Genomic DNA, 13,619 nt, shown 5'->3' with positions numbered 1-13,619 from the left:
TGCCTACACAATTTTAATAACTACTCATTATATTTCATCTTCCTTGAAATAAACACAGACATACAATTTGCAATTTTTTTGTCTCAAAGATGCTACTTGGTCATGGACATCATGCCATTGAAACTCTGCACGTCTGCAATGGCTGACATAGTTCTATCCGACATGATTATAAAGGTCAGAAGTGTTTAGTACACTTCTGTTCCCATGTGGGTACAAGGCACCACACTTCTTCTCTGTCTCCTCCAACAGGACTTCCATGAATCTCTCTCAAGGAATCTTGTGGAATGGGCCAGACACAAGCAGGTGCACGATACTCGTGATTAAAAAGAGGTGCTGGATGAACTCAAAGTCTCGCAGTGTCCGTAAGAGGTAAAGATACAGTAGTGACATCTCAGGCCTGAGACCTTATTCAAGGTATGAAAAAGCAGGTAGCAAGAAATGGCAGGAGAGGAGAAAAGGTGATAATTGGGTATTGGGTAAGGAAAAGTGGAAGGCGGGGGGAAGAGAGGAGGATTGGCTGTGAATGCAGAGCTGGGGTAAAGGAGACAAAGGTGTTATGAGCCCAGACCCCAAAACCCAGCAGCAACAGAAATTCACCAGGACAAATGGTTACATAAACAAAAGTTGCTTTTAATTATCTTTAAACATTAAAACAGGATCAAACTTTATCTTATAACTATGAACTTAATCTAACTTAACCCCCTTCTAATTCTAAGCGCACATATATGCAATGTGTAAGTTCAGAAAAGTTATTTGATTCACAGGCCAATCTCACTTCTCCACTCTTCGAAGTTCACTGGTTGCAGGCAATTCTTATACCATGCACAGAATTTAACATTTATGAATTTCACCAGGCTTTGGCGTTTGAAAGGTAAATGGTTAGCTTTCAGGAAGGTTCTTGTTGGTTTTCAGAGAGAAAGATTTATTGTTCACTGGACACACAAACTGATTCCTTCTAATCAGCCACGTCAGTGTCTTGCCGAAGAAACTTGCCCCATCAGGGTTTTCCAGGTGATAACCTCTCTCTTTTACGCCACCACAGAGTTCCTTTCTGTTTCTCTTATTTCAAGTAAAAAATTAGGCAGCCAGTCCTCTCCTCTTCAAAATGGGGTTTATCCACAATCTCGCCAACTAGTCATGCTCAGTCTCAGCTACTGCGGTTGAACTGTAGAACTGAATTACCCCCCTCTCTCACTCTCCCAGAGAAAAACCCGTTTGACTTTCCCTGTTTGCAAAACCACATGACCCTCTTAAAACAGCAAACTGCACTCAGACAGCCTGCAGCTCCGGACTTAATCCTCGGAGTTTTTCTCATCTGTTGCTTTCCAAAACAACAATCCATTTGTGAAGTCCCTATAGGCACTCTTCAGAGTTTTTGCAAAGGCACTACTCAGAGCCAGCCTGACTGGCTTGAGCAGAGCTCCAGTATTTTAAGTGAGATCTGTTTTGAAGTGTTTGAATGTAAACTACACTAAACAAAAACTGCCACAATTTATATCCTTTAAAACATATCTATATACAATATAAAATACAAAAATTTGTCAGAAGGGTGCATGCATAACAGACACTAAGCAAGTCAATGTTAATGCCATCTGGTTGGAGGATGTCCAGAATTGTTCCTTTGATTTGTGGATGCAGTCTAGCAGTGCACGAGACCATGAACAGGTATGTTAGCAAGGGAATGGGTAACCACTGGGAGCTCCCCTCTATTGTGATGGAAAGAGCAGAGGCCTGTCCATGGTTCATTATCCAGATCCTGCCTGCTTTGTCCATACCTTGAAGGACTCAGGCCCAAAATGTCAGTAATATATCTTTACCTCCTATGGAGGCTTCGAGACCTGTCGAGTTCCTCCAGCATCTGAGTTTCTACTACAATTACAATGTCTGCAGACTTTTGTGTTTTACTGGATGATGGTCGTGCACTTCTTTTGCATCTCCAACTGTCAAGCACAAGGGGTCTTTTTTTTTTTTTAAATCTTAATACCTCAAACAAGTTCATACAATTGTCATCAGGAATTGGGGCAAACTGGCATCATCAGCACAGAACCTAGCACTTGTTTTTAACTCATCTGCAAAATAATTTTGTTTTGTATTCGAGAGTCCATTCTTTTTCCTATCATTGCAACACCATCAATTTACATCAGCTTTTCTGAAACTGAAGACTTAAAGAAACATAATGAAGCCTAACAAAAGTAGAGAAGGAGAGGAATTAATACAACAGAAAAGGTATTTAAAAATATTACCCTTGTTTTGTTGATGGAGAGGTGAACCAACTGGGCAAGTTTCAATCTCGGGCATATCCAAGCCATCAGAGGAAACTTCATTGGAACTTAATGTTGTATTATCATTCCTTCAGTGACAAGAGCAGGCACACAAAATTATTTTTCGTCCATGCAAGTTACTTTTGTTCACCAGAACATACATTTACTATGGTTGGTTGAACACCACAAATCTCAGATTAATGGGAAAGAAGAGAAGGAAATTGGAGACTGCTAAAGGGCCTCAGGCAATTGCAGAGTCAAAGATCTGCCTGGATACAGAGCCAAAGTAAAGGTGATGATGTTGGATGGGCATGAGTTGGTATCATCGTTAGTAATTAACTCCCTAGTAGCAGTCTTAGCCTGGCCTGATTCAATTTAGACCAGTTTCTGGAAAGATTCTTTTATTCTTCTTCGATAATGACAAATTACAAAAATCAGTGTTTAGGTTTTCTGCCGGTGCCTTAGTTCTCAAATATTTTCTTGTCTTAATGTGCAAGTGAGTCAAATTTATCATGTTTCCCCCCCCCCCACCCCCTAAAGCAGATGTACAGAAACACCACTATCACATTTCTAGATTATCCTCATATTCTACTTTTCCTTTCTTATGAACTTCTTGGTCCCCTTTAATAAACAATTATTTAACATTTTGTTCCCATTATATGCCCTATTCCTTGACCCAACACTATTTTGTCAAGAGTAGGTGTGCATGTGACAAATAAATACATTTAAGGCAATATATTGCTGCAAACTGCAAATTATTCTTTAAATTTCAGCTATTGCTTCTTTACTGTCTAATGTAGTATTCCAATCCACCACAACCAATTCACTCTGTACCTTCATAGATGCTTCTTTTAGAATTAAAGGACTTAAATCTTGATATTGCCGCATTTTAAGCAATCTTCCCCAAGGTCCTTTAACTACTGGCTTAAGTAATCCATTTTACGAGTTCAAAAACAGCCCGTTTACTCATTCATTCCTCAGAACGTTGATCTGGAAAGTCCTCTCTTGCGCAGTCTGTGAAAATGTCCTTTACAGAATTATATCTTCTCCACTTTTGACTGATTCTGGTCATCATATAAAGTTTGTTACCCTGCACCATCAGCTCACCTTTTCTCTTTTAAAAATAAAAAGAAATGCTGGAGGAAGTCAGCAGGTCTCACAGTGTTCACAGGAGATAAAGATATATAACCAGAACTTTGGGCCTGAGCCCTTCAAGGTACGAGTAAAAGCAACCAGTGAATTAAAAGGCTGGGGAGAAGGAAAGAAAAAGGCAAGGGGAGGAACATGGACCAGCAGACAAAAGGTGTTAATTGGATATGGATGGGATGACAGGAGAGAGAAAAGATGAGAACTGATGGGGAGGGATTGGCTCTGTGAATGTTGAGCTGTGGGGAAAGGAGACAGAGTAAAAAAAAAAGTATCCATCTCCTTTGGACACTGCAAGACTTACTGAGTTCCTCGAGCATTTCTGTTTTTTTTTTACTACAATCACAGCATCTGTAGACTTCCGTGTTTCACTCTTCTGTCTTTAAATGTCTACTTTTTCATTTCACTGGAACTCTGCATCCCATCTTTTAATTCAAAGCCTTCACAGTCCTTTGATTTCCATTCACTAGACCATTATTCCCAACCTGATTGGCATCAATATCAGAGACTGGCTTTAATTCAATCCCTCCTGATTAAAAACCCATAAAGAACAATTGGAAAGCATTACCTCTGTTGGTGTACTGGAGCAGACACAACCTCCGGTTTAAGGGGCTCCATTTCCAGGGTCTGCGATATACATAATATATCATTAATGTTATGCAACTGAGGCTGGTTTTCACTCATGGTGTTTTCATTCCCAGAGATATCAGCATCAGATACCACTTCTATCTCTTCCTCGATTTCTTCAGGTTGGGAAAGGGCAGAACTATACATCGATTCTCCCAGAGGGCGATTGGTATCAAAACACTCAGGTAAGATAATAATGTAGTCCTCCGAACACTCAGAGGACCCCTGACTTTCTACTTCATACTTTTCTTCATAAGATTCGCTGACACCATCCGCTGAATCAATGTTATCTGTCATCCAAGAACAAATATTTATTTACTAATAATCAGATCGTCATTCTAAAATTACATCTAAAAGTAAACAAAGATAGGAATTATGATCACATTTTTCTTAAAAACACCACTCAAATATTTAATTATGTAGAAAGGTTATATAGGGGACTGGATCAACCTCTTTTGGACAACAGTGTACAACATTTCTCATCTCAGAGAGGATTTACTGGAGCAATACATGGAATTGCCAGATCGTCTATTGAGGAATGGTTGAGCAGGCTTGTATCCACTTGAGTTTAGAAGAGGAAAAATGCAACTCAACTGAAATATACAAAATTCTGTGGAGCTTTAGTAAGTTTTTAGTAAGTTTGGGGAAACTGGAGTACCCACAGAAACCTTACAACATGCAAACTCCAAACAGGATTAAGCCTTGGGCGTTGGGGATATCTAACCCAGGTGAACACTGTACCAACTCATGGAAATATATTTAATTTTTAAAAAATAGATATACAGCATGGTAACAGGCCCTTTCAGCCTAAATATGGCACCAAATAGGATAGAACTCAACCAAAACTGTAGGATCTTTTCAAATATTGCCTTGTTGCACAGGCTCCACAGCTGATCTAAAATACAGCCCTCCCTGGTTGTATGTGGAGGAAACCTGGCCTCCCTGCCTGTCTGGAATGTATGTATTGCGGGTGGTCACATGTCCTTCCTGTCTAGAAGTCACATCACTTGTCAAACAAGGTCAAGAGTCTGGCCACCCATTAGTGCATACTTTGCAGTTGGCCAATTTAAAAACACTGGCCAGATGCCCAGATCAGAACTGTATAAAACATTGATGCATAGCACATTCTTTTTCTCTGACTCATGGTCCAAGCCCCAGACATTGCTGCACACCAGGTCGCTACTGTGGACATCGCTGGAAGTGTTGTGGGTAAGGTGTGCATTACACTGAAGCTGAACCATACTATTGCGATAGATCAATACTTGCAGAGAGCCGCATCCCGGATGGCACAGGGAACCAGATGTAAGTAAGAGTCTCTGTGTCTCTGTTTGTAGTGTGTGTACTCAAATATGTGGGCGTGTCAAGTATAGGTTCACTAATGTTGGAGTCCAACCTAGGTCCAAGGTAAATGTCTATAACGTTACTTAAGAGAAATAGAGTACCATTTAATGTTCTCCCTGGTTTGTCTCCCATGTGTTAACTAAACTTCCGTGTCATTGGAACACTCATGTCCAGACTCATCTCTCTGTGAACCCATCAAAACTGATACTCTTCCCAACATGGCGTCCCTTCACTTAGTATCCTCACCAGAACTTGCATAATGGAAAAGTGTTGGAAACTTTAATGTTTTTTAGGATAACTATCCTCTATTTCTCAGTGCTTTTCAAAATAAATATGCTTATCTTATTATTGCAATCATGGACTAAATAACATGCAAACAAAGCAGCATTTACTGTTGCTCTGGTTACCTTTCTCCAGCTGTAGCTCTTCTGTGCAAAGTTCTGTCTGCCCTGTTGCAGTGGGTGTTGCCATAGTGATTTTATCAGCTTTCCATTCACTGCTATTAATATCAGATCTGGAGGAGTCTTGTGTTTCTAGAGAGGCATTTGTTTAAGGGAGAGAGAGAAGGGGGATTCTATTTAGCATATTGATATCAGTAGCCTTCAATCTTTTTCACTATAAATGTTACATGAGAGAGGTCAGTTCCACAAAATAAGCCAACTCACTGGAGATTTGAATGGTTGGATTTTGCACAACCAGTTCATGCTAAGCAATGACTTTTTTTTACTTATTAAATGCAAATTTCTATTTTACAGCAAACATTTTTTAATGAATGTGTCAAAACTATTATGCTCAAAAAGACATGCAGATATCTCGAAAGGTCAGTTTTAAAATGAAAACCTGCCACATGATATAATTATTTCAAAATAATTATTAATTGAGTTTTAAAAATCACCAACTCAAAATAGAAAACCTAAGAAACTAGAATATGGCACCAACAAAGGAACTTGAGCACTTTTCCCCAAATGGAAAAATACTTTTAATTCCAAAACATGGAATAACAATTGCAGCAAAAGGAATCACATATAGTTAAATAAATTGAGCAACAAATTCCTCCTGCAGAGAAATTCTAGAAAATCTATTTTTGATTTTGCTCATGCATTCTATAGCATGCTCAGACATTCTATAGTATGCTCATAGAAAGATAGGAGCAGGAGTAGGTCATTCGACCCTTCGAGCCTGCTCCGCCATTCAACGAGATCATGGCTGATCTTAAAGTTCTGTACCCCGTCCTCGCCTTCTCTCCGTAACCTTTAATACCCTTATATTGAAGAAATAGATCTAATTCCCTCTTAAATAGATTTAATGAACCTGCCTCTACTGCCCTCTGTGGCAATGAATTCCACAGATTCACCACCCTCTGGGTAAAGAAATTCCTCCTCATCTCGGTCCTAAATGGTTTGCCTATTATCCTCGAACCATGGCCCCGGGTTCTGGATTTTCCCATCATTGGAAACGTCCCATCTGCATCCACTCTGTCCAGTCCTGCCAGAATTTTATACGTCTCTATGAGATCCCCTCTCAATCTTCTAAACTCCAGCGAGTACAATCCCAATTTGTGCAATCTTTCCCCACAAGTCATTCCTGCCATTCCAGGTATCAGCCTGGTGAATCGCCTCTGCACTCCCTCCATTGCAAGAACATCCTTCCTTAGATAAGGTGACCAAAACTGCACACAATACTCCAGGTGGGGTCTCACCAAGGCCCTGTACAGCTGCAGTAAGGTATCCTTGTTCCTATACTCAAACCCTCTTGTTATGAAGGCCAACATACCGTTTACCCTCTTAACCACCTGCTGTACCTGCATGCTCGCCTTCAGAGACTGGTGTACAAGTACCCCTAGGTCTCTCTGCATTTCCCCATCTCTTAATCTATTGCCATTCAAATAGTAATCTGCCCTCCGGTTTGTATTACCAAAGTGGACAACCTCACATTTATCCACATTGTAGTGCATTTGCCATGTATCTGCCCAGTCCCTCAATTTATCCAAATCACACTGGAACTTCCTGACCCCCTCTTCCGTGCACACAACCCCTCCTAGCTTAGTGTCATCTGCAAATTTGGAGATATTACATCCAATCCCCTCATCCAGATCATTAATGTAAATTGTGAACAGCTGGGGTCCAAGTTCAGATCCCTGTGGCACCCCACTGGTCACTGCCTGCCACTCAGAAAACGAGCATTTATCCCAACTCTGTCTTCTACCTGCCAGCCAGTTCTCAATCCACATGTATAGTTCTATACACATACATTCTATAGTATGCTCATACATTCTTATAGTATGCTCATACTGTTTATGCCACTGTTGTTTCTGCTAACGCAGGCTCTTATTCTTCAAAAATACTCACTGTCAGGTTTGCCCCTGCGGCGTGGTAGCAAATCAGGAGCCTCATCTAAAGCTAGAGAACGAATAACTGTCTCACAAACAAACTGAGTCCCACTGATGTCCTCCTCACCTTCCTCTAAATGAGGGTGATCTGTTGATAAGGAAAAGCAAGATGAGCATCAAAGACATTAATTAACAAACAATTTAAAAACTACATTGCCAACACTAGTGGAAATTGCAAGATTTGGTAAGGAATATTCAAAATGTAATGTCAATTTTCTTTGAAGTGTAGGTAAAAATAGTTAACTATAAAGTCAACCTACTTACTGTAATTATTATCTTTCAAATCACTGACATGACCATCAATGTTCAATATCTAGCTTGACGATGGAAGTATGCAATTAGTTATTCATGATGATGAATAATCTTTTAAAATTATTTTTAACTTCATTGCCAGAACCCAAATCTTCCACTCTAAGCAGGATCTTTCTTTAAAAAAATATTGAATCTGTCTGTCCAATACTAGTCCTTACAATATTTAAAAGAACTGCACCATCATTTGAGAAAGTTCAGTTGGGCCATTAACCAACACATCCAGTTTCCAAAATGATTATCAAGTGGTGCATTTTCAACAATGGAAAGTGCCACATCTGGTCAGTTTACCTAGAACTGTTGCAGCATCCAACTATCACCCACTTTTTGGTACAGTGCCCCCCCCCCCTCCCCACCCTACCATCCACAGTTTCGCTTTCCAAGGTTTCAATCTTGGAACGAATCCTACGTGGATAAGGGGGACTACTGTATTTAGAATTTTGAATACATGGCCAAATTGATTGAAGGTCAGGTTTTCCCATAACTATAACTGGAAAATAAATGAGAAAGCTGCAAAGTGTTGAAGTTGGCACTTTTATTTCTCCCAACGAAATATAAATCAACAAAAAGTGCACAAAAGTGAGGCAATGAGTAAAAATGAAAATGAACTGCAGATGTTGCAAACGAAATAAAAACTGCTGAAAATGCTCAACAGGTGATGCAACATCTGTGTTAAGAGAAATGTTGAAGGGTTGCTGTATCATCTGAGCATTTTCAGAATTTAAAAAAATCTCAAATATGAAAAACATCAAATTATGAATTTACAAATTGTCACAGAACCTTGTAATATTAACCATCTATATTAAATGTATCATCCTCAAATTGATCATCAGATAAGTTCTTCCCCTCTAAATTGAAACCAAGTATTACATACCTAACCGTGACTTAAAGCTGGATTCATTTTCCTCTTCAATCTGAACAAGACCAGGCCTCTCAATTAATGGACTATCATAGGGTAAAGGTGACATGCATGGGGTCATATCTTAGAAGTAAAAACAAGATTTTAAATCTCAAGATGCAATATCTGAAGAAATTTATATTACAATTGTTTAAATCTTGAAAGAAAAAGTACAGGAAACTTTGAAGCTCCAACTATTTAGAATATTTTAAGAAGCAAAAAAGTCATGTGTAATTTAGATCAAGCTCTAATAAAGATGTACCAAAACCAAAATCTGTTCTAGTAAAGCAATTCCATCCATCTTTTACATGAAATTTTAGATCAACTTTCGGATTAAGATATGATCAAGATTATTTCAAAATCAGGTTAAATTTCTGTATTTAGGATATTCAACTTCACATCTTACCAACTGGAGTGTTGTTTGGTACATGTTCCATTTCCTGCACAATATTTATGTCCAGTAGTTCAAATGAAAGCAGGTCCTGGAAAAATGAGAAAACAGAATCATTGGGAATCTTTAGTGTAGTCTCAAAATAAAAAGGAACATACACAAATCTGAATGGGAAGAAGTAGAAAAGTCTAGTTTATGTATATTCCATTTTTCACAAAGATCAGTTCCTAATATATAGTATTTTAGGAAAGCAACAATGTAGGATCTTTTAAATTTTTTTTACATTTAGGCATACAGCTCTGTAACAGGCCATGCCACCTAATTTACACCCAATTAACATCAGAAGCTCCATATGGGCTACAGAAGTCCTTCTTTCCTTCCCTAGCTACCCCACACCCAAAAGAAATGAAAAATAAAAATCACCATTGTTGTCTACACATCCTTCAATCAATGCTCTGCAGTACTTAGCACCCAAAATGAAGGCAAGCATTTCATTCAAATTGAGGAATTTTCCCAAAATCAAAAAGCACATGCTGGAGAATTAAAATTCCACAGCATCCCAAGAACTCTCGATATTGGATTTCCTGCTAAAACGTTGCCCCCAGTTCTCTGCATCATCTGTCGCAATAAAATATTTCTCAAGGGCTTGAATGAAAAAAGATACACATTTGGAATAATCCAGGTTTTACTGCACACAATACACACCTGGGCAGTCAGAAGGTCTACAGATCTGTAAAATTCCCTAATGTCTTTATGTTGAAGTTTAGGCAACGCTATAGTTGCTTGCTCTCTTTCTTCAATATCTGACACAACTGGATGCTTTCCAGCGTCTGCTGTCACAAATGTATTTTTCTAAAAAAGAAAATAGCAAATTTTAGTCAGTCTACATAGACTAAAATTTGTGCTTCATTTAAGGCATTGAATATATTGGTTTAAAAATTCTAAATTCCCTTCTTTAAAAAGAAAGAACAAATGAAAACCAGGAGTAGGTGGTTTACCCAACTGAGTCTGCCCTGCTATTCAATAAGATCATAAAAAGTGAACATGGCTTAGGTTAACTTTTCTTCCCAATACCCATAAACTATCATTTTCTCAAGAATTCAAAATGGACTGATTCAGCCTTGAATATATTCAATTACTGAACATAGTCGCCCTGATGGACAGATTTCCAAAATCAAGGAACACTGCATATAGAAATCTCTTCTCATCTAATAAGAAATGGCCAATTTCTCATTCTTGTTTCGTAGTTCTTAGCTCCAGCAAGAGAAATCAGCATCAAGCTTTATTTACCCATTCATTGTTCATTTATTTTTTATATCAATTATATTTAAACATTTAAAAGTATTTAGATTTCTGATGGGCTGTCCAATTTGTTCTTGATCATGGTCGGGGAAAATAACTTCCTGAAATCAGTCCCGAGTTTCATTTTCACTGGTTTGAATTCATACTCAACTTCATGAACAGGTTGAAATATGCTGTTTCACTCTTATGTATGTATAGTTTATTTATTCTTTCATATACTTCTGATTTAAATTTCATTGCCTATAAACACATTTTTTAAGTCTGTAAAAGCAACATCAGCTATTCTTTTGAATGCATAAATGTTGTAGGTATATTTTGAACTGATATTTCTTTCTTTGGCTTGGCTTCGCGGACGAAGATTTATGGAGGGGTAAAGTCCACGTCAACTGCAGGCTTGTTTGTGGCTGACAAGTCCGATGCTGGACAGGCAGACACGGTTGCAAGGGAAAAATCGGTGGGTTGGGATTGGGTGTTGGGTTTTTCCTCCTTTGTCTTTTGTCAGTGAGGTGGGCTCTGCGGTCTTCTTCAAAGGAGGTTGCTGCCCGCCGAACTGTGAGGCGCCAAAATGCACGGTTTGAGGTGATATCAGCCCACTGGCGGTGGACAATGTGGCAGGCACCAAGAGATTTCTTTAGGCAGATACTAGAGCTTCAATACCTTCTTCATACAAAAGTAATAAAAAAAATATAATTCAAGGTGTGGCCAGTCCTATACACTGCCTCAACATCATTTCTTCACATTTGTACTTTTACTGTTTAGTATCACAGTTCGGCATTCTATTTCTTTAGTTCAAGTGAATTTGATCTGACGAAAGCATACATTCTTTACAAAGCACTCTTGTTTCTCTAAAATGTACATCTATAGATGAATACCACTGTAGATTCTTTGGATTCTTCTTTTGGATCAAGTCGATCCTCAGTCTCTGCAATCAAGGGAACTTGACCCTGAAAGACAAGAAGAAATAAAGAATTTCAACTACCTCATCCTCATTTATTGATAGAACTTCGTATGATTATTCTAAGCCAAGAATTATCAGGCTGAATTTGGTGGTGATTAGGTCTGCAGGCTGAATGGGCAGATCCAAAAGAGTAATGGCAGGTTTGAGAAAAATTATATTTTTGCCAAGACCCAACGTTGTGGTGTACATCTGCGTAAAATCCACCGAAAAATTGTTTTGTAGTAATGTAAAAGTATGAACAAAATCAACTGCACATCAAACCGAGCCAATTTGTAATAATTAATTTAGAGATACTGCATGGAAACTGGCCACTCTGGCATGAGCTTGTGCCACCCAAATGCACCAAATAACCTACAAACCTCTTGGGTTTTTGGAGGGTGGCAGGAAACCAGAGAACCCGGAGGAAATGCATGCAGACACGGAAAAAGTTCAAAACTCCTTATAGACAGCGCCAGATTAGGACCCACAATGGGCTCAAGTATTTTCTTCAACCTACCCGATCTTCAGGAAATGCTGTCATCCTGGAGCCAAAAACTGAGTTTGCATTCACATCGGGGGTCACATGTTCAGTTGCAGTAGACAATGGTGGATCAATAACAACACTGCACCATACTCTAGGTCCAAATTGTTCCCCTTTATGAGCCAAGCGCCAATGAGAAGTGTAGATGCCTTCAAAGTCTGGAGCAACAAATTCCACTGAAACAACACCAATCTCTCCTGGTTGGAGGAATGGAACAGACACTTCCTTTTTCGCACAGAAAGCCAGAGTAAGGTTTCCCCACATGAACTGGAGCTGTAAAAAAAAACCAAAAAAAAAAAAACAAAAAAAAAACAAAACAGGAAATTAATAAATACAAACTGCGGTAGAAGTCCAAAACTCCAGATGCCAGAAATCTGGACCAACTGAGAATTCGGACTTTTCAAAAATAAAAACTCTCGAACTTTTTAAAGTTTAGTGGGCTTGGTTGCACAACAGCAACAAGCGACCATGCTTGTGGACTTTATTTTTATTTAAAACTGCTCATTTTGATAAATGAGTCATGTCGAATTTGCTCATGAATAAATCAGAATTTATTGGTTCATCTCTTCTTCACTCCTCCTCAAATTTTAATTTAAAAGTACAGTTCAAAACTGAAAAAAATCCAAAAATCTGGACTGACCTAATCCCTGAGCAATCTGGACTTCATCTTTGATATCCAGTTGTATTTTATCATCAACATATGCAAAATACAGAAGTTACTTCCTGTTCCCAAGTACTGGACTCTCCAACCAACTGAAATAGTACGTTAGCAGCTACCTTGTCAGGTCCACTTGAAGAAAATTTACATTCAAAAACAATATTCTTCAGAAATAAACACAAGCCCATTCTGCTTGGGAATCAAACATCTAGTCAAATAGTCTTAGCATCAATTGGCTTCTTCAAATTTTTTAATCTCTCTGCTTCAAATAAAAGCTTGCCTTCTTCACCCTTCAATTATAAGATTGCTGTGTATCATGGAATAATGTGTAACAGAAGAGTAAACAATGAAGGAAACAACAGCATTCATTTCAAATTAATGAACTTTGATCAATCATACATATGAAAGGACATTTTGGATTTATTGCTAAATTGATGAAATCTGGCATCAGCATCATCTGAGATTAGGGCTAATTAATCCTACATTTGTAGCGGCTACTACGGTAGATGCTACTAAATAAAGGCAAACACACACAAGGGTAGTCAACTCAAGACTCGTTTATTGCAGACACACACAGACCTTTGATTCCCTGCCTGTTAATGAGCTCATTAGTGAACAGCTGCTGGTCCACAGGGCCAGCAGGTTAAAGCTATTAGTGCCCCACACCTTTAGGCAGGGGCTTCATCTGATCCGCTCTCTGTATTTTGGCACCCATCACTGCTAGCCCGCGATGGGTCAGGCAAGTCTGAACTGATGGTGGCGGTTGGCCATGCCGCATTGTGTGCCCATTACACATTCTTATTAAATCCAATGTCTCCC

The 13,619-nt window shown here is 38.8% G+C and overlaps 1 protein-coding gene across 5 annotated transcripts in view; it reads right to left on the bottom strand.

Moving 5' to 3' along the window:
• nbr1a (NBR1 autophagy cargo receptor a) overlaps positions 1 to 13,619 on the bottom strand; it is an 82,815-nt gene that overhangs the window by 11,525 nt on the left and 57,671 nt on the right. For 4 of the 5 annotated variants that reach the window (XM_069907346.1, XM_069907345.1, XM_069907348.1 and 1 more), the window contains 9 exons: positions 12,119 to 12,415; positions 11,537 to 11,608; positions 10,068 to 10,214; positions 9,378 to 9,453; positions 8,948 to 9,055; positions 7,724 to 7,852; positions 5,783 to 5,908; positions 3,976 to 4,324; positions 2,244 to 2,350 (listed from right to left, as the gene is read on the bottom strand). In XM_069907346.1, the coding sequence (XP_069763447.1) occupies positions 2,244 to 2,350; positions 3,976 to 4,324; positions 5,783 to 5,908; positions 7,724 to 7,852; positions 8,948 to 9,055; positions 9,378 to 9,453; positions 10,068 to 10,214; positions 11,537 to 11,608; positions 12,119 to 12,415 (1,411 nt within the window). The remainder of the gene's footprint in view (positions 1 to 2,243; positions 2,351 to 3,975; positions 4,325 to 5,782; positions 5,909 to 7,723; positions 7,853 to 8,947; positions 9,056 to 9,377; positions 9,454 to 10,067; positions 10,215 to 11,536; positions 11,609 to 12,118; positions 12,416 to 13,619) is intronic. The other variant, XM_069907347.1, reaches the window with a different exon arrangement.

This window comes from Narcine bancroftii, chromosome 12, assembly GCF_036971445.1.
Source record: "Narcine bancroftii isolate sNarBan1 chromosome 12, sNarBan1.hap1, whole genome shotgun sequence".
Lineage (NCBI taxonomy): Eukaryota > Metazoa > Chordata > Chondrichthyes > Torpediniformes > Narcinidae > Narcine > Narcine bancroftii.
This window is presented reverse-complemented; position numbering and strand designations above follow the sequence as displayed.